Source organism: Eucyclogobius newberryi, unplaced genomic scaffold, assembly GCF_026437365.1.
Source record: "Eucyclogobius newberryi isolate DKJ021-1_F unplaced genomic scaffold, fEucNew1.0.hap1 SCAF_18, whole genome shotgun sequence".
NCBI classification, from domain to species: domain Eukaryota; kingdom Metazoa; phylum Chordata; class Actinopteri; order Gobiiformes; family Gobiidae; genus Eucyclogobius; species Eucyclogobius newberryi.
In genome coordinates this window covers 34,290,992-34,312,197 of record NW_027315812.1, presented here as the reverse complement: position 1 = coordinate 34,312,197, position 21,206 = coordinate 34,290,992, and the positions used below count along the sequence as shown (strand labels likewise).

At 49.9% G+C, this 21,206-nt stretch overlaps 1 protein-coding gene across 1 annotated transcript in view; it reads left to right on the top strand.

Annotated features, from left to right (window-relative positions):
* The window catches only part of LOC140364851 (zinc finger E-box-binding homeobox 1-like), a 75,836-nt gene extending 62,703 nt beyond the window's left edge, over positions 1-13,133 (top strand). The window contains exons 6-7 of the mRNA XM_072451236.1: positions 4,311-4,479; positions 11,598-13,133. Of these exons, the coding sequence (XP_072307337.1) occupies positions 4,311-4,479; positions 11,598-12,766 (1,338 nt within the window). The 3' untranslated portion in view covers positions 12,767-13,133. The remainder of the gene's footprint in view (positions 1-4,310; positions 4,480-11,597) is intronic.
* Positions 13,134-21,206: the final 8,073 nt, after the last annotated feature.

Sequence of the window (21,206 nt, the reverse complement as noted above, 5' to 3'; positions counted from 1 at the left end):
CCTGGTTTGGACCTGGTTCCAGTCCTGGTTCCAGTCCTGGTTTGGACCTGGTTCCAGTCCTGGTTCCAGTCCTGGTTCCAGTCCTGGTTTGGACCTGGTTCCAGTCCGGGTTCCAGTCCTGGTTCCAGTCCTGGTTTGGACCTGGTTCCAGTCCTGGTTCCAGTCCTGGTTTGGACCTGGTTCCAGTCCTGGTTCCAGTCCTGGTTTGGACCTGGTTCCAGTCCTGGTTCCAGTCCTGGTTTGGACCTGGTTTGGACCTGGTTCCAGTCCTGGTTCCAGTCCTGGTTCCAGTCCTGGTTCCAGTCCTGGTTTGGACCTGGTTCCAGTCCTGGTTCCAGTCCTGGTTCCAGTCCTGGTTTGGACCTGGTTCCAGTCCTGGTTCCAGATGGTTCCAGTCCTGGTTCCAGTCCTGGTTTGGACTTGGTTCCAGTCCTGCTTCCAGATGGTTCCAGTCCTGGTTCCAGTCCTGGTTTGGACCTGGTTCCAGTCCTGGTTCCAGTCCTGGTTCCAGTACTGGTTTGGACCTGGTTCCAGTCCTGGTTCCAGTCCTGGTTCCAGTCCTGGTTTGGACCTGGTTCTAGTCCTGGTGCCAGTCCTGGTTTGGACCTGGTTCCAGTCCTGGTTCCAGTCCTGGTTCTAGTCCTGGTTCCAGTCCTGGTTTGGACCTGGTTCCAGTCCTGGTTCCAGTCCTGGTTTGGACCTGGTTCCAGTCCTGGTTCCAGTCCTGGTTCCAGTCCTGGTTTGGACCTGGTTCCAGTCCTGGTTCCAGTCCTGGTTCCAGTCCTGGTTTGGACTTGGTTCCAGTCCTGCTTCCAGATGGTTCCAGTCCTGGTTCCAGTCCTGGTTCCAGTCCTGGTTTGGACCTGGTTCCAGTCCTGGTTCCAGTCCTGGTTCCAGTCCTGGTTCCAGTCCTGGTTTGGACCTGGTTCCAGTCCTGGTTCCAGTCCTGGTTTGGACCTGGTTTGGACCTGGTTCCAGTCCTGGTTCCAGTCCTGGTTCCAGTCCTGGTTTGGACCTGGTTCCAGTCCTGGTTCCAGATGGTTCCAGTCCTGGTTCCAGTCCTGGTTTGGACTTGGTTCCAGTCCTGCTTCCAGATGGTTCCAGTCCTGGTTCCAGTCCTGGTTTGGACCTGGTTCCAGTCCTGGTTCCAGTCCTGGTTCCAGTCCTGGTTTGGACCTTGTTCCAGTCCTGGTTCCAGTCCTGGTTCCAGTCCTGGTTCTAGTCCTGGTTCTAGTCCTGGTTTGGACCTGGTTCCAGTCCTGGTTCCAGTCCTGGTTCCAGTCCTGGTTTGGACCTAGTTCCAGTCCTGGTTCCAGTCCTGGTTCCAGTTCTGGTTCCAGTCCTGGTTCCAGTCCTGGTTCCAGTCCTGGTTTGGACCTGGTTCCAGTCCTGGTTTGGACCTGGTTCCAGTCCTGGTTCCAGTCCTGGTTTGGACCTGGTTCCAGTCCTGGTTCCAGATGGTTCCAGTCCTGGTTCCAGTCCTGGTTTGGACTTGGTTCCAGTCCTGCTTCCAGATGGTTCCAGTCCTGGTTCCAGTCCTGGTTCCAGTCCTGGTTCCAGTCCTGGTTTGGACCTGGTTCCAGTCCTGGTTCCAGTCCTGGTTTGGACCTGGTTTGGACCTGGTTCCAGTCCTGGTTCCAGTCCTGGTTCCAGTCCTGGTTCCAGTCCTGGTTTGGACCTGGTTCCAGTCCTGGTTCCAGTCCTGGTTCCAGTCCTGGTTCCAGTCCTGGTTTGGACCTGGTTCCAGTCCTGGTTCCAGATGGTTCCAGTCCTGGTTCCAGTCCTGGTTTGGACTTGGTTCCAGTCCTGCTTCCAGATGGTTCCAGTCCTGGTTCCAGTCCTGGTTCCAGTCCTGGTTTGGACCTGGTTCCAGTCCTGGTTCCAGTCCTGGTTTGGACCTGGTTCTAGTCCTGGTGCCAGTCCTGGTTTGGACCTGGTTCCAGTCCTGGTTCCAGTCCTGGTTCCAGTCCTGGTTTGGACCTGGTTCCAGTCCTGGTTCCAGTCCTGGTTCTAGTCCTGGTTCCAGTCCTGGTTTGGACCTGGTTCCAGTCCTGGTTCCAGTCCTGGTTCCAGTCCTGGTTTGGACCTGGTTCCAGTCCTGGTTCCAGTCCTGGTTTGGACCTGGTTCCAGTCCTGGTTCCAGTCCTGGTTTGGACCTGGTTTGGACCTGGTTCCAGTCCTGGTTCCAGTCCTGGTTCCAGTCCTGGTTCCAGTCCTGGTTTGGACCTGGTTCCAGTCCTGGTTCCAGTCCTGGTTCCAGTCCTGGTTTGGACCTGGTTCCAGTCCTGGTTCCAGATGGTTCCAGTCCTGGTTCCAGTCCTGGTTTGGACTTGGTTCCAGTCCTGCTTCCAGATGGTTCCAGTCCTGGTTCCAGTCCTGGTTTGGACCTGGTTCCAGTCCTGGTTCCAGTCCTGGTTCCAGTACTGGTTTGGACCTGGTTCCAGTCCTGGTTCCAGTCCTGGTTCCAGTCCTGGTTTGGACCTGGTTCTAGTCCTGGTGCCAGTCCTGGTTTGGACCTGGTTCCAGTCCTGGTTCCAGTCCTGGTTCCAGTCCTGGTTTGGACCTGGTTCCAGTCCTGGTTCCAGTCCTGGTTCTAGTCCTGGTTCCAGTCCTGGTTTGGACCTGGTTCCAGTCCTGGTTCCAGTCCTGGTTCCAGTCCTGGTTTGGACCTGGTTCCAGTCCTGGTTCCAGTCCTGGTTCCAGTCCTGGTTTGGACTTGGTTCCAGTCCTGCTTCCAGATGGTTCCAGTCCTGGTTCCAGTCCTGGTTCCAGTCCTGGTTTGGACCTGGTTCCAGTCCTGGTTCCAGTCCTGGTTCCAGTCCTGGTTTGGACCTGGTTCCAGTCCTGGTTCCAGTCCTGGTTTGGACCTGGTTTGGACCTGGTTCCAGTCCTGGTTCCAGTCCTGGTTCCAGTCCTGGTTTGGACCTGGTTCCAGTCCTGGTTCCAGATGGTTCCAGTCCTGGTTCCAGTCCTGGTTTGGACTTGGTTCCAGTCCTGCTTCCAGATGGTTCCAGTCCTGGTTCCAGTCCTGGTTTGGACCTGGTTCCAGTCCTGGTTCCAGTCCTGGTTCCAGTCCTGGTTTGGACCTTGTTCCAGTCCTGGTTCCAGTCCTGGTTCTAGTCCTGGTTCCAGTCCTGGTTTGGACCTGGTTCCAGTCCTGGTTCCAGTCCTGGTTTGGACCTGGTTCCAGTCCTGGTTCCAGTCCTGGTTCCAGTCCTGGTTTGGACCTGGTTCCAGTCCGGGTTCCAGTCCTGGTTCCAGTCCTGGTTTGGACCTGGTTCCAGTCCTGGTTCCAGATGGTTCCAGTCCTGGTTCCAGTCCTGGTTTGGACTTGGTTCCAGTCCTGCTTCCAGATGGTTCCAGTCCTGGTTCCAGTCCTGGTTTGGACCTGGTTCCAGTCCTGGTTCCAGTCCTGGTTCCAGTCCTGGTTTGGACCTTGTTCCAGTCCTGGTTCCAGTCCTGGTTCCAGTCCTGGTTCTAGTCCTGGTTTGGACCTGGTTCCAGTCCTGGTTCCAGTCCTGGTTTGGACCTGGTTCCAGTCCTGGTTCCAGTCCTGGTTCCAGTCCTGGTTCCAGTCCTGGTTTGGACCTGGTTCCAGTCCTGGTATCAGTCCTTGTTAAGATTCGCTCACGTCGTCTTAAATAGAATGGAGGTTCCATCGCCACAGTTTGAGAACCCTTGTTCTCTTTAATGAATGAATCATGATTATGTCTGAACCCTCTAAACCTGCAGTTTGACAATACCTCACATTGTCTGTACTGAACGTATCAAGAACTATTGACATCATCACAATTTAAATATTGAGTTTTTGATTGTCCAGAATTAAAATGATAAAACATTTCAGCAAAAAGTATCATGATAATCACTATATGTATAACAGATGGAACAATATCGTTTGGGGCTCAATGTTTATCACATGTAGGTTTTCTGTGTTAAGGCTTTTCTTGTTTCATTTGTTTTATGATCATTTGAGCTGTGAATCATTAACATAACTCTCACTCATTCATGATTTTAACTACTTAAAGTGTTTCATTCTCTTCTTTTATATTGCAACGCATTCTTCTGTTTAGAAGTTATTGTGTCAGTTATTATTTATCAAGGTTTTTTTATTTGCAAAACACGGTGACAAGCTTGGCAAAAAGATGGTTCTGCACTTTTGTGCTTAACTTTATAATCCATTCACATTCTGTGAAACACTTGAACCTGAAAAAGACATTTACACACATGTGAGCTCATTCTGATTGTATTGTCTGAAGATCAAGATGCTGCCAAATAAAGAGCGAGCACTGAAAGAGCCTGGTCTGTTGTAGGAGGAGCGGCCCGACTCGGAGGGCGTGTCCACCGCTGACGAGCCCGACTCGGACTGTGGGCCGGCCCGAAAGAAGATGAAGACGGAGAGCGGCCTGTACGCCTGCGACCTGTGCGACAAGATCTTCCAGAAGAGTAGCTCCCTGCTCAGACACAAATACGAGCACACAGGTACGACACAGGGACCATCAGGCATCTCGACACTGGACAAATGCAGTGTTTAAGTATTCAAAACACAAATAATGTATATTAAATAATAACTCCGGGGGTGGATGAGATCCTGAGGACCTAAAGTCTCTGGATGTTGTAGGACTGTCTTGGTTGACACGTCTCTGCAACATGGCGTGGCGGTCGAGGACCGTGCCTCTGGACTGGCAGACCGGGGTGGTGGTCCCTCTGTTCAAGAAGGGGGACCAGAGGGTGTGTTCCAACTACAGAGGGATCAAACTCCTCAGCCACCCATAAGGTCTATTCCAAGGTACTGGAGAGGAGAATCTGACCGATGGTCGAACCTCAGATTCAGGAGGAGCAGAGTGGTTTTCGTCCCGGTCGTGGAACACTGGACCAGCTCTATACCCTCCATCGGGTGCTCGAGGGTTCATGGGAGTTTGCCCAACCAGTCCACATGTGCTTTGTGGATCTAGAGAAGGCTTTGGACCGTGTCCCTCGGGGTGTCCTTTGGGGTGGGGTCTACCTTGTCTTTCTTTTGATAGATGTAAAGTTTTGAATCGGACACAGGTTTCTTTACTTGCCATATGAATCTTGAGATTGCTTTATTCCATCATCAAACAGCCGGTTGGGGATGGAAATCAGAAGAGTCTGGAACAGATAGAGAAACTTGGGCAAAACATACATTTTTATTGTTTGAATCCTTTGATTTAGACTTAAGTCTGAGATAAGGTTCAATTTTTCACAATATTTTTTTTAGTGGAGAAAAGAATATAGTTTTCCTCTAAGATTGTTGATAGTTCTTTATGGAGGACCTAAACCCAAATATTTAAGGGATTACGTTTGCCATTTAAATGAGTCTTTCTAAAGGTCAGAGGGGGGCGCCAGAGAGAGAGAATTTCAGGTTTTTGTACAAACAATTTGTATCTAGACATTGGACTAATATCATGCAAGAAATGCATCACATTAAGTGTGGACATTTCTGGTTTGGTCAAATATAGCAAGACATCATCTGCAGCAGCAATTTTATGTTCTGTCCCATCAATTACACTATCCAAGTCTAACCGAGGGGAGTGGTCATAAAGCCTCTCCTAAAGAAGAGCAGTCTTGATGCTGCAGTACTGAGTCATGACCGGTCCATCTCTAATCTGACATTTTGGGACAAAGTCCTTGAAAAGGTCGTTTACAACAGTCACAGATTTCCTCTTAAGAAACAACTCATTTGATGTTTTTCAGTCAGGTTTTAGACCTCATCACACTGAGACTGCTGTTGTCATGGTGACTGAGACTGCTGTTGTCATGGTGACTGAGACTGCTGTTGTCATGGTGACTGAGACTGCTGTTGTCATGGTGACTGAGACTGCTGTTGTCATGGTGACTGAGACTGTTGTTTTCATGGTGACTGAGACTGCTGTTGTCATGGTGACTGAGACTGCTGTTGTCATGGTGACTGAGACTGCTGTTGTCATGGTGACTGGGACTGCTGTTGTCATGGTGACTGGGACTGCTGTTGTCATGGTGACTGAGACTGCTGTTGTCATGGTGACTGAGACTGCTGTTGTCAAGGTGACTGAGACTGCTGTTGTCAAGGTGACTGAGACTGCTGTTGTCAAGGTGACTGAGACTGCTGTTGTCATGGTGACTGAGACTGCTGTTGTCATGGTGACAAATGACATCCTCCTGAACACTGACACGAGCAAAGCCTCAGTCTTAATTCTGTTGATCTGATGCTGCTTTTGACACTGTCGATCATGTGACCCTCTTACAGAGACTAGAGGACTGGGTGGGCATCACTGGCCCCGCCCTAAACTGGTTAAGGTCCTATCTGGAAGACAGGAAGCACTTTGTGTCTCAGACCACATGACCCTGACCTGTGGAGTGCCCCAAGGGTCAGTCCTGGGTCCCCTTCTGTTCAACCTCAGTTGATACGCAGTGAAAATGTGTCCTATCACAATGATGCAGACGAGTCAGATCTATGTTTCACTGTCGCAGGTGAATATGGACCAGTAGATTCACTCTGTCACTGCATCCAACAGATCAGTGTGTGGACCAGCCTCCTGCTGGTGCCAGAGTCAGGACTAAACATGGACCGGCCTCCTGCTGGTGCCAGAGTCAGGACTAAACATGGACCGGCCTCCTGCTGGTGCCAGAGTCAGGACTAAACATGGACCGGCCTCCTGCTGGTGCCAGAGTCAGGACTAAACATGGACCGGCCTCCTGCTGGTGCCAGAGTCAGGACTAAACATGGACCGGCCTCCTGCTGGTGCCAGAGTCAGGACTAAACATGGACCGGCCTCCTGCTGGTGCCAGAGTCAGGACTAAACATGGACCGGCCTCCTGCTGGTGCCAGAGTCAGGACTAAACATGGACCGGCCTCCTGCTGGTGCCAGAGTCAGGACTAAACATGGACCGGCCTCCTGCTGGTGCCAGTGTCAGGACTAAACATGGACCGGCCTTCTGCTGGTGCCAGAGTCAGGACTAAACATGGACCGGCCTCCTGCTGGTGCCAGAGTCAGGACTAAACATGGACCGGCCTCCTGCTGGTGCCAGAGTCAGGACTAAACATGGACCGGCCTCCTGCTGGTGGGCTTGTTGAGACATCATAAATTGTTTTTAAAGGTCTGATTTTGGGCTTGTGGTTCCAGATACAAACAGGAGGGGGGACCAAGCACAGCCCTGTCTCACCCATATTTCCAGTATCCGTCAGGTGCACATTGATTTCAATTCTTGAAGTTGGACCATCATAAGCCCCAGTATTTTTAAGTAAACAGTCTGTTAATCATGTGGTTAGAATCCAACAGAATCCAAAGCTTTTTCAGTTTCCAGACTTTTACAGTTTTATTTTGTGCTTTTGTATTTGGCTCATTATGTGTTAATAAATCCTGTCTGATCTTTGTGAATTAACATAATAATAGATTATTTAATGTTACCATGTAGTCTTATAATAGTTCTAATATAAGTCAAGTGCATTCTAAATCTCCTCAGGAACGCTCCAAATTAGCCTTTTTATGTTATAAACCAGTCCAATGAGTATCTGGTTTGGATGTGTGTTTCAGCACAGAAGGACCTCCAGGTTCTGTGATTGTAGCTTAAGCTACATGCTCTACTTTTAAAGTGAAAACAATATTATTCATTTGTTTTAGATGCCAAAAGTACTTCTCACCATTCAAAATAGCTTTTTATTGTTAATTGCTATTGTGATTATTCAAATATTTGATCCCTTTGAACCCCGTGAGTATCACAGTCCTGACGTTCTTCACATGTTCTGCTGATGCCGTTTAGTCACTGGGGCGGGGCCTGGGGCGGGGCCTGGGGCGGGGCCTGGTTCTGAGCTGTGGGAAAGCTGACTCACGCGGGCCTGAGTGCAGGGGGTTTTGTGAAGGACTATTCCAGCAGGTCTTACTCAACCCAGCGTCTGCTCTGCCAGCTCTGCATGTCGCAATCGCTCCCTCTGCAGCAGCTCCAGCCAAGGCCCGCTCAGCCCCGCTCAGGCCCGCTCAGCCCCGCTCAGGCCCGCTCAGCCCCGCTCAGCCCCGCTCAGGCCCGCTCAGCCCCGCCCAGCCCTCCTCATACCTGGCTCGGCTCGGCTGGGCTGGGCTCCATATGAGCTCATGTTACGTGTAGATGTTTCCCCACACGTTCCAGGTTTAGGGAGAGTCGTTGTGGTTATTTCATCAGGCCACAAAAAGTACATGCAGTGCTTTTAAATCACTCGTTATTCAATTCGTTCGACTCTTTCAGCGGTTTTTCGTTGAGAGCAGGACAGACTCACACAAAAGGGCGACTTCCGCATTTGGCTGATCAGCATCAGCTACTTTGGGTCACCGTTTTAAACTATAGCAGCTGAAACACATTTATACATTTTATAATCTGTAAAAATAGTCTCAAATACTAATTCCGTCCTGCTTCCATTCTTCAAAACAGTAACCGGTAGTAGCCAAATGTGGAAGTTCTACTGATGATGAGGAGTTTGTTGAAAACATAAAGTTTGGTGCATAGAATCCAGCAGATTGTGTAGTGTGTCGTGTTCCACTGACTGTTCCTTTAAGAGGCAACATTGGCGGCTGTGATTGGCTGACAGCAGTGCTGGGAAGAATACTTTGAAAATGTATTTAGCTGCAGCTACTGAATACTTACAGAAAAATGTATTTTGTAATTTTCTCTGTTCTATGGTCCAATCAGAGAAGTGTATTCGGAATCCTTACAATACTTTCACATAAGGAATAAAGAAATAACACAGTTTTACATTTGTTACTTATTTATTTTTCACTAATTACCAAGGGAAATGCCTCCATGTATTCCTCTGATTTTAGGAAAGTAACTGTTCAACACCACTAAATGAAAGAGGAAATGTATCAGAATACACATCTGAGAGCTTGAGCTAGGTCTGTTTTTATCTTTACATTCCACCGAGCGCGAGCGTGCAGGAGGCGCAGGAGGTGGACAAGGTTCTGGAGTGTTGAACGGTCCTTCCCGGACTACTTGTGCATTATCATGGGCGATTTTAACAAGGGGAATCTCAGCCATGAACTACCAAAGTACAGACCGTTTATTAAAGTCTCGACCAGAGAGCAGAACACACTGGATCACTGCTACACAACAGTCAGCCACGCCTTCCACGCCGTGGCCCCAGACCACGTCATGGTTCACCTGATCCCCACGAACAGACAGAGGCTGAAGCTCTCCCAACCTGTAGTGAGGACTTCTGAGAGAGGGACCAATGAGGCAGAGGAGGAGGAGCTACGTGTGTGTTTGGACATTACAGACTGGGAGGAGCTACGTGTGTGTGTGGACATTACAGACTGGGAGGAGCTACGTGTGTGTTTGGACATTACAGACTGGGAGGAGCTACGTGTGTGTTTGGACATTACAGACTGGGAGGAGCTACGTGTGTGTGTGGACATTACAGACTGGGAGGAGCTACGTGTGTGTTTGGACATTACAGACTGGGAGGAGCTATGTGTGTGTGTGGACGTTACAGACTGGGAGGAGCTACGTGTGTGTGTGGACGTTACAGACTGGGAGGAGCTACGTGTGTGTGTGGACATTACAGACTGGGAGGAGCTACGTGTGTGTGTGGACGTTACAGACTGGGAGGAGCTACGTGTGTGTGTGGACATTACAGACTGGGAGGAGCTACGTGTGTGTGTGGACATTACAGACTGGGAGGAGCTACGTGTGTGTGTGGACATTACAGACTGGGAGGAGCTACGTGTGTGTGTTTGGACATTACAGACTGGGAGGAGCTACGTGTGTGTTTGGACATTACAGACTGGGAGGTCTTCAGAGCTGCCACAGACAGTTTGGATGAGGACACAGACACTGTGATGTCACACATTCTGTGAGGACAGCATCAGACATCACACACCAAAGTCACATTCAACCATGACAAACCCTGGTTCACACTTAAACTGAGGCTGAGCGCTAGAAAAGGTGCAGAGGAACTGGCCCCTGTCTTCACTGGCTTTTTTAACACCTCCTGGAGTCATGCCATGTCCCAGCTTCAAGTCGTCCATCATTGTCCCTGTCCCCAAAAAACCCCGGATCACTGGACTTAATGACTACAGACCTGTGGCTCTGACGTCTGGAGTCATGAAGTCATCTGAGCACCTGGTCCACCCCCACCTCAAGTCCCTCACCTCCCCCCCTGCTGGACCCCCTGGCTCTCCACTTCACCTGCAGCCCCTGGACCCTGGGAACCTACGTCAGGATCCTGTTTGTGGACTTCAGCTCTGCATCAACACCACCTCCTGCTCTGCTCCAGGACAAGCTCTCCCAGCTCAACGTGCCTGACTCCACCTGCAGGGGGAGCACTGACTCCACCTGCAGGTGGAGCACTGACTCCACCTGCAGGGGGAGCACTGACTCCCTGACTGACCAGAGGCAGCAGAGTCAGTGTGTGCAGCTGGAGAAGAATGTCTCAGACACTGGGACCATCAGCACAGGAGCTCCACAGGGCTGTGTACTTTCTCCTCTGCTCTTCTCCCTGTGACAAACTGCTGCACCTCCAGCCATGACTCTGTAAAACTGATCCCTCATCACCATGACGACACCGCCCTCATCACCATGACGACACCACCCTCATCACCATGACGACACCACCCTCATGGGGCTCATGTTGGACGGGGATGAGTCTGTTACAGGAGGTGGAGCGGCTGGTGCAGCAGGAACAACCTGGAGTTCAACACCAGAAGACAGTGGAGATGATCGTGGACTTCAGGAAAGTCACTTGCTGTACGGTGCTGTCCAGGATGGCCTCGCTGAGCCACGTCCCCGTGAAGCACAAAACAGGAGAAGAAGAAAAGTCTCTGTTTCGTCTCTGCAGGACCAGTTCGTCCAGTTTGTTTAGTGAGTTCACATTAGAGAGGAAAAGTCCAGGTGAGGGTGTTTGTGCACTGCATTTCCTCAGGCGCACGAGATCCACGCACGCTTCCCTCTTCTGCAGAGTCTCACACTTTGAACCAAAAGAAGGAACAATTCTGCAGCAGATGCTCAAAAAACTGGAACTAGATCTGTAGGAGTTGTGGTTCTGATGGATAAGAACTCTTCACAGGTGTAAGGACACACACTGACACACACTGACAGACTGATACACACACACTGAGACACACACACACACACAGACACACACACACACACACACACACACACACTGACACACTGATACACACACACTGAGACACACACACACACACAGACACACACACACACACACACACACACACACACTGACACACTGACACACAGACACACACACACTGACACACACAGACACAGACAGACACACACTGACACACACACACACTGACACACACACAGACACAGACAGACACACACTGACACACACACACACACACACACACACAGACACAGACAGACACACACTGACACACACACACACACACACACACACAGACACAGACAGACACACACACACACACACACACACACATATATATAAATGTTCCGCCCGTTTTGATTGGATACAGTTTGTTGTATCATTGTTTTATGTTGCATGAATCACCAGGACCAGATCAATGTGAATAAACCTTTTCAGATTCTTCTTTTGTCAATGAATCAAGAGTGAACTCAGGAACGACTTTTGTGTTTGTGTGTTACAGGAAAACGCCCTCACGAGTGTAACATCTGTGCCAAGGCCTTCAAACACAAGCACCACCTCATCGAGCACACGCGCCTTCACTCGGGAGAGAAGCCGTACCAGTGCGACAAGTGCGGCAAGCGCTTCTCCCACTCCGGCTCCTACTCGCAGCACATGAACCACCGCTACTCCTACTGCAAGAGGGAGCCACAGCAGGACGGGGCCCCTGCACACCAGCTGCACGGCCCCGACCACACGGCGGCGGACGTGGAGGCGCACGCACAGATACTGGCCCCGCTCCAGACCGACTCGGACGAGAGGGGGAGCCGGGACAGCGATGAGGAGGACGAGGAGGACGAGGACGGAGCCGTGGGGATGGAGGACGTTCAGGTGGTTCAGGTGGAAGAAGAAGAAGAAGAAGAAGAGGAAGACGCGAGGCAGAGTGAAGCAGGACGTGAGACGGAGGAGCCAGGAGAGCAGGTGGACATGAGGCAAGAGGACGCCATGGACACGGAGGAGACATCTGAGGAGACATCTGAGGAGACATCTGAGGAGACATCTAAGGAGACATTTGAGGAGACATCTGAGGAGACATCTGAGGAGACATCTAAGGAGACATCTGAGGAGACATCTAAGGAGACATCTGAGGAGACATCTAAGGAGACATCTAAGGAGACATCTGAGGAGACATCTAAGGAGACATCTGAGGAGACATCTGAGGAGACATCTGAGGACACATCTGAGGAGACTTCTGAGGACACATCTGAGGAGACATCTAAGGAGACATCTGAGGAGACATCTAAGGAGACATCTGAGGAGACATCTAAGGAAACATCTGAGGAGACATCTGAGGAGACATCTAAGGAGACATCTGAGGAGACATCTGAGGAGACATCTAAGGAGACATCTGAGGAGACATCTGAGGAGACATCTAAGGAGACATCTGAGGAGACATCTGAGGAGACATCTAAGGAGACATCTGAGGAGACATCTAAGGAGACATCTGAGGAGACATCTAAGGAAACATCTGAGGAGACATCTGAGGAGACATCTAAGGAGACATCTGAGGAGACTTCTGAGGAGACATCTGAGGAGACATTTAAGGAGACTTCTGAGGAGACATTTAAGGAGACTTCTAAGGAGACTTCTAAGGAGACAAAGACAGAAGTGGACGTGGACCGAGGAGACTGAAGAACAGAACTCTCTGGACACTGTGTAGAATCCTTGTGTGCCTGATCTGATCCTTTCCCTCTGAGTCTGTGGCTCGGATTTTGTAAGAAACAAAAAAAAGAGTTTTAACAAATGAAGGAAATGCATTCGATACTTTGGAAGTTGAGCCGACACGTTTTAGATTTTATTACTAAAACAACTTGGGTCGTTTGAGTTTATCAGTGTTACTAATTTGATCATATTTTATCCTTTAAGAAGATGTACAGGAGATATTTCTATACCTTTTTATTGCCAATGAACAAAAGAGACGCAAGTATTTTATTAAGTTAGAAGAGTCCTGTGCACTACGTGGCTCTGCTGGCCCCTGGCTGTGGCTCTGCTGGCCCCTGGCTGTGGCTCTGCTGGCCCCTGGCTGTGGCTCTGCTGGCCCCTGGCTGTGTCGTAGCGTCAGTATTAAAGAGGGTGGAGCCTCCCACAAGGCTCCCACGAGCCTCTCCCGACAGCCTTCTGAGAGCCTCCCGAGGGCCTCTCCCGACAGCCTCCTGAGAGCCTCCAGAGAGCCTCCTGAGAGCCTCCAGAGAGCCTCCTGAGGGCCTCCAGAGAGCCTCCTGAGAGCCTCCTGAGAGCCTCCAGAGAGCCTCCTGAGAGCCTCCAGAGAGCCTCCTGAGAGCCTCCAGAGAGCCTCCTGAGGGCCTCCAGAGAGCCTCCTGAGAGCGTCCCAAGGGCCTCTCCCGACAGCCTCCTGAGGGCCTCCAGAGAGCCTCCTGAGGGCCTCCAGAGAGCCTCCAGAGAGCCTCCTGAGAGCCTCCTGAGGGCCTCCTGAGGGCCTCCAGAGAGCCTCCTGAGAGCCTCCAGAGAGCCTCCTGAGGGCCTCCAGAGAGCCTCCTGAGAGCGTCCCAAGGGCCTCTCCCGACAGCCTCCTGAGGGCCTCCAGAGAGCCTCCTGAGGGCCTCCAGAGAGCCTCCAGAGAGCCTCCAGAGAGCCTCCTGAGAGCCTCCAGAGAGCCTCCTGAGAGCCTCCAGAGAGCCTCCTGAGGGCCTCCAGAGAGCCTCCTGAGAGCCTCCAGAGAGCCTCCTGAGGGCCTCCAGAGAGCCTCCTGAGAGCCTCCTGAGAGCCTCCAGAGAGCCTCCTGAGAGCCTCCAGAGAGCCTCCTGAGGGCCTCCAGAGAGCCTCCTGAGAGCCTCCTGAGAGCCTCCAGAGAGCCTCCAGAGAGCCTCCTGAGAGCCTCCAGAGAGCCTCCAGAGAGCCTCCTGAGGGCCTCCAGAGAGCCTCCTTAGAGCCTCCAGAGAGCCTCCTGAGAGCGTCCCAAGGGCCTCTCCCGACAGCCTCCTGAGGGCCTCCAGAGAGCCTCCTGAGGGCCTCCAGAGAGCCTCCAGAGAGCCTCCTGAGAGCCTCCTGAGGGCCTCCTGAGGGCCTCCAGAGAGCCTCCTGAGAGCCTCCAGAGAGCCTCCTGAGGGCCTCCAGAGAGCCTCCTGAGAGCGTCCCAAGGGCCTCTCCCGACAGCCTCCTGAGGGCCTCCAGAGAGCCTCCTGAGGGCCTCCAGAGAACCTCCAGAGAGCCTCCTGAGAGCGTCCCAAGGGCCTCTCCCAACAGCCTCCTGAGGGCCTCCAGAGAGCCTCCTGAGGGCCTCTCCTGGCGCTCTCCCGCTCCTGGTCTGAGGCACATGAGGAGCTTTGGGCCGTAGACGGTGCTCAGATGGTGGACCAGGGCTGACTTCATTATGAGATGTTCAGGATCAGTTTTATTCAAAGGGTCAAGCCATAAACAACCTGAAATACGATGATTTCAAACGTGCATTTGTGTTTTATTCCCTGATAACGGGAGGTGGGTACGAGTCCTGTCACCTCAACATGATAATACTCGAGTAGAAGTACAGAAATGAATCAAGTCAGAGTAAAAAGTCTTTGGGCTGCAACGGACAATTATTTTGCAAATCATAATTTGTTTTTATGGTTTAAATAGTGAAAAGTCGGAGAACATGCATGAATCTGGATCAAACACAAAACAGACAAAAGAGTCATAAACAGCATGTTTTAGAGTCGTTACAGCCAAAACGACAAGGATTCAATCATCTAAATAATTCAATAATTTAAATAGGTTACATCATTCAAATGATTGAAACAGTAACTTTGTAACGCAGGTGAATGTAACTGTGAGGACACATATTGTATGTGTATTCAAAGGAAAGACATGGACAAGTAGAAAGACTAAACTCTATCTAAAAAGTCACTTTAAAGGTCGTGACGTGAAGTCAAAACGTTGAGTTACACTGAATATGACATAAGGAGAAGTAAAAGTGCAGTGTTGTACAACCTATTGAAAAAGTGACTGTAGCTTATTACCCACCTCTGCATACTTATACTTTTTACAGTTACAGATTACGTACAGTTTTGACTGTTACTAACCAGGATGTGCTTGGTACGTTGAGCTAAGGCTAACGTGCTATGCTAGCAGCGTTTCTCTTGCTTCCCGGTCCACTCTGCACCACTGTCTATGGAGAAACCACTTTATCTTCCAAAGCCATGTTTGAACAAAAGAGCTAACGCCTTTTTACTGCACCTTTTGAGAAAAAACCACTAATGCAAAAGCTATTTTTGCTAATGAGACGTACCACTGTCTGAGCGCGAGCATGTCACAACCTGTGGAAGATGTAGCATGTTAGCATCACTTTGTACTCAACAGCCTATGGACAAGTACCTCATGCAGCACACCACCAAGTCTTTCAGTTACAATCAGTGTTTCCAGTGAAGAGGGCCGAGGATGTGGTGTGCGCCCGCTACGCCCTACACCCTACAGCCTACGCCCTACACCCTGCACCCTACAGCCTACACCCTACAGCCTACGCCCTACACCCTGCACCCTACAGCCTACACCCTACAGCCTACAGCCTAGGCCCTACACCCTACAGCCTACGCCCTACACCCTGCACCCTACAGCCTACACCCTACAGCCTACACCCTACAGCCTAGGCCCTACAGCCTACGCCCTACACCCTGCACCCTACAGCCTACACCCTACAGCCTACGCCCTACACCCTGCACCCTACAGCCTACACCCTACAGCCTAGGCCCTACAGCCTACGCCCTACACCCTGCACCCTACACCCTGCACCCTACAGCCTACACCCTACAGCCTAGGCCCTACAGCCTACGCCCTACAGCCTACGCCCTACAGCCTACACCCTACAGCCTACGCCCTACACCCTGCACCCTACAGCCTACACCCTACAGCCTAGGCCCTACAGCCTACGCCCTACACCCTGCACCCTACACCCTGCACCCTACAGCCTACACCCTACAGCCTAGGCCCTACAGCCTACGCCCTACAGCCTACGCCCTACAGCCTACGCCCTACAGCCTGCACTAGAGCTGGGTTTTGATTCAAATTTCAAGAATGGATTCGATTCCGATTTTTACGTTTCAAAATCGATTTTTTCCGATTTCTCAGATTCCATCCGATTGGATCCGATTTCGATTCGATCTGATTTCGATTGGATCCGGGGGTTAAGGTTATTAAAAATGAAAAATGTATTTGAAGCATTTCCTTCACTTCATGACTGTGGAGAGAAGCAACATATTAGAACTAGTATTATATCAATATGAAACAGAGTATTGTAGTTACTGATGGAAGACTGATGAAAAGGTCAAGGGTCAATCTACCTTCAAGAAAGATAATCCAGGAGTCCTGAATTATCTCTCTTGAAGGTGGATTGAAGTTCACTGAGGGAAATGTAGAAAATAATTTTAATTAAAAAAAATAATAATAATCTTTTTTTTTTTTTTAAATAAAAAAAAAATCGATCTTTGGACGTACGAATCGATAATCGGTCATTAATATGCGAATCGATTAAAAATCGGAAAATCGATTATTTCAACCCAGCTCTACCCTGCACCCTACGCCCTACACCGTACACCCTAAACCCTAAACCATACACACTACACACTACACCCTAAACCCTACGCCCTACACCCTACACCCTAACTTAAACCCTACACCCTACATCCTAACTTAAACCCTACACCCTACACCCTAACTTAAACCCTACACCCTACATCCTAACTTAAACCCTACACCCTACGCCCTACACCCTAACTTAAACCCTACACCCTACACCTTAACTTAAACCCTACACCCTACATCCTAACTTAAACCTTACACCCTACACCCTAACTTAAACCCTACGCCCTACACCCTAAACCCTAAACCATACACACTACACACTACACCCTAAACCCTACGCCCTACACCCTACACCCTAACTTAAACCCTACGCCCTACACCCTAACTTAAACCCTACACCCTACACCTTAACTTAAACCCTACACCCTACATCCTAACTTAAACCCTACACCCTACACCCTAACTTAAACCCTACGCCCTACACCCTACGCCCTACACCCTACACCCTACGCCCTACACCCTACACCCTAACTTAAACCCTACACCCTACATCCTAACTTAAACCCTACACCCTACACCCTAACTTAAACCCTACACCCTACACCCTAACTTAAACCCGAGCCGAGCTGAGCCTTATGCAAAAAAGATAAAAGACAAATGCATTTCAGAAGTGCCATTGAAGCTGCTGTTAGCGTAGCAGCACTGATCAGGTATCGCCGGGTCCCAGAGAGAACGTAACCCAGTAAACGCCGCTACACTGTTGACTTGGGCTCGCCGCACGACCCCAGAGGATGAGCTCATCGCCGCATGTAGAGTTAGAAGATTTAGTTTCAGTCCTTGTAGCGAGCAATGAAGATGTTTTATTTTTGAAAAATGTATCGAGCCAATAGGAACGTCTATGTTAAAATAAGTGGAATTCATGATTATTAGAGTAAACTTATTGATCCCAACTTGCAGGTCGTCATTGTAAAGTAACCTGGAAAAATAAAGGTTCAATGAAATAAATTGGCCAAACTTCAAAGAGAACGGACCATTGAGGTTCAAGAATGAATGAATTAAAATTAATCTAATTTTAATCTTGTAAATGTATCTTTAAAATGTGTTAATGACATTCTGATTTTTGGACAATGGCCCTTCAAACCCTGAAACAATGATAAGTCTAGTCCTTTAAATTATTGCCTTAAATAATCATGATTTCAATTATAAACCAAAATATCCTTCTTTTCTCTTAACGGGGAAAACCAATGCAAGTTATTGTGATCTTTCACAGATGCTGCGTTCTTGTGCTAGCGCCTCGCCGTGCTAGCGCCTCGCCGTGCTAGCGCCTCGCCGTGCTAGCGCCTCGTCGTGCTAGCGCCTCGCCGTGCTAGCGCCTCGCCGTGCTAGCGCCTCGCCGTGCTAGCGCCTCGCCGTGCTAGCGCCTCGCCGTGCACTTCTAGCTCGTGTTATTTGGATTCCCGGAGCTCATTCAAAACCATTCAGTATTAACTAGTGTTTGTGTCTCTCTTGTGTTTCTCTTATGACAGTATTAGCCCCTCCCCTCGAGATGGGTCTGTTAGTTTTTCTATTTATGTGTCTTATTTTTTAATATTTCTTTGGTTATTTATTACACTCTGTATTGTAGTTTTTATGAATAATATATTTTAGTACGACAATGATTCCGTTTTCAGGTGACCCGGCTCTTGTGCAGCCCGCTCCCACATGAAGCTACTGAACTGTCCGGCTAACGGCTAACTGTATGTGCTAGCATGAGTGTGTCGTCCTGAAGGACCCCAACCACAGACTGTCCCATTGCCAAGCCAAAATAATATTCTCCAAGTATTGTTTTTTGTGCCAATTTGTTTTTACTGTTATGTGTTGAGACCTCGCCCCTTTTATAAGCCCCTCCCCTTTAACAAGCTTTTTTTTTATTGTGGTTATGTTTTGTTAATTTTTATGACTCCCCATCTCACAATAAAATACATCTACAAGTTATAAGAGTAATATTGTATGGTATTTGTATGTCGTTGACAGGGACGACGTGAACACATTTGAATTTAATTAACAAGTTAATGAATGTATTGATTTAAGGATGATCCATCCCTTTTTAAGCGGGTCCTAATAATATTTATTGCATTCATGTTTTGGCTGATAAAGTATTGTCTGGGATCCAGAATATTCACTTCTCCAGTACTCGCACCTCCAGCCAAACTCAAACAGAACAGAGCAATCAGATTCATTTATTTCTGTGTTTCATGTGAAACAGACGAGTTCCACTTCTGTTATGCTGAAGGGCCCTGCTGCGGAGCCCTGCTGCGGGGCCCTGCTGAAGGGCCCTGCTGCGGAGCCCTGCTGCGGGGCCCTGCTGAAGGGCCCTGCTGCGGAGCCCTGCTGCGGAGCCCTGCTGCGGGGCCCTGCTGAAGGGCCCTGCTGCGGAGCCCTGCTGCGGAGCCCTGCTGCGGGGCCCTGCTGAAGGGCCCTGCTGCGGAGCCCTGCTGAAGGGCCCTGCTGCGGAGCCCTGCTGCGGAGCCCTGCTGCGGGGCCCTGCTGAAGGGCCCTGCTGCGGAGCCCTGCTGCGGAGCCCTGCTGCGGAGCCCTGCTGAAGGGCCCTGCTGCGGAGCCCTGCTGCAGGGACCTGCTGCGGTTCTTAGGAGGAGAACCAGTTCTTCCAGGCAGATGAAGGACCGCTTCACCAGGAGAGGAGCATCTGGGTCACAGGTCATCAATGGGTCTGTCCCACTGGAAGTGGGAGAAGAAGCAATGAAAAGATTACAAGTGAAATAAAATAAAATATTGTTTGATAGAATAAGTAATCAGAAGCAGAGGACAGAGCTCATACTTCCCCAGAGTTGCTCTTAGGGCAGCGGAGCTGAAACTGTGGCTTGATATTTCTGTTCCTAACTGGTCTGACCATAAGTCATTTCAAAGAGCTCTACCTCCTACAGTACTTTTAGAGACTCTTGGCACCATCAGAAGACCAGCATTTAGAGAGTGAAGAGCTCTGATTGGATGAGATGGTTCTATAGCATCTTTGAGGTGGGAGGGGCCATGTCAGTTATGACTTTGTAAGTCAGGAGGAGGAGTTTAAATGTGATTCTAAACTGGACAGGAGCCAATGAAGAGACTCCAGCACCGGCGTAATGGGCTTCTTCTTTTAGTTCCTTTTAAACAAACACTTTCTCCATCTTGAGTTTCACAACCTGAACTCGCATTTGCCGATGTGCACAGGGTCTATACATCTGCCCATACCATAACCCACACCACACATGCTGTCTGACCCAAACACTGAAAACCAGTGAAAACCACCTCTCCAACCAGCCAGATGCCATCAAATGTGATCAATTGCCCATTCAAGTCGGTTACAACGATGAACTGCAGTCAGGTCATGACCCTGATGAGGACAACGAGCCTGTGCAAACTGTGCGGGTCTGGATCCGCACAGTCTGCACAGAAAGGATTTCTACAGAATTATTGCATTTTTAAAAGTTCCCAAAGTTTCCTGCTTTACCCTCGGGCCCTTCCAGAGACTCCAAATTGGTTTGACCAGTTCCTAAATCTGTGTCTCTGGTCTCAGCACCCAAGGTCGAGCTCATTGATCCGGGTCAGGTTTCTGCAGCCCCCCTCCCCCCCTCTCGCCCCTCTCCTGTGCATGAATTAGTAATGCACCAGAAATCCATAATAATCCAACCAGGAGCTGAAAATGATACAATCAACATATTTAATGGTTTGGTCCAATTCAAACTGAAACTCCATTTAACCTGAACTATACGATCAAAATCACACGTCAACATTTTAATGCTGCTAGCATTAAAGCGCCCGGGACCAGATCTTATCAAATCTTATAATCATCACTACGTTCAACTGAAATCTGTTGTCGAAACTGTCAGATGCACTTAAAGTACAATAGTTAAAGACACAGTATGTCACTTTGTGGATGTGGAAAGTCAGCTGCGTACAGTAATGAAATGGAAATCAACTCAAAATCAATCAATCCAACATTTAACTACACGAGCCTTGAATGTACGAGTGGATGTGTGTAAGCGCTTCATTTCAGAACACAAATGCACATCTCTGTGGATACGGAGCCAAATTCTGAAGCTTTTCTCTCAGTTCTGCGCTCTTGGCCGACATGTGTGCTGCTTCTGCTAGCCTCAGCGCTTCAAAGCAAAATTGAAAAGCCATAACTGCTAAGAGGATATGGAGTGCTCCTGCCAATAACGGAGCATGAGAATGATGAAGTGGGCGACAAAGAGCACAGCCCAGGGGGCCACACTCCCCGGGGAAATCTGCGGGAAAGCCCCACAACGAGGGAGGGAGAGAGGGGGAGGAGAGGGAGAGAGGAGAGAGAGAGGGGGAGGAGAGAGAGAGGGGGGGAGGGAGAGAAGGGGAGGGAGAGAGGGGGAGGAGAGAGGGGGAGGGAGAGAGAGAGAAGGGGGGAGGGAGAGAGGGGGAGGAGAGAGAGAGGGAGGAGAGAGGGGGAGGGAGAGAGAGAGAGAAGGGGGGAGGGAGAATAATTGACACTTTGACATGATGTTACAAAAAAACGTGAAATTTTTTTCTGACAAAATTCCCCCCAGATGTG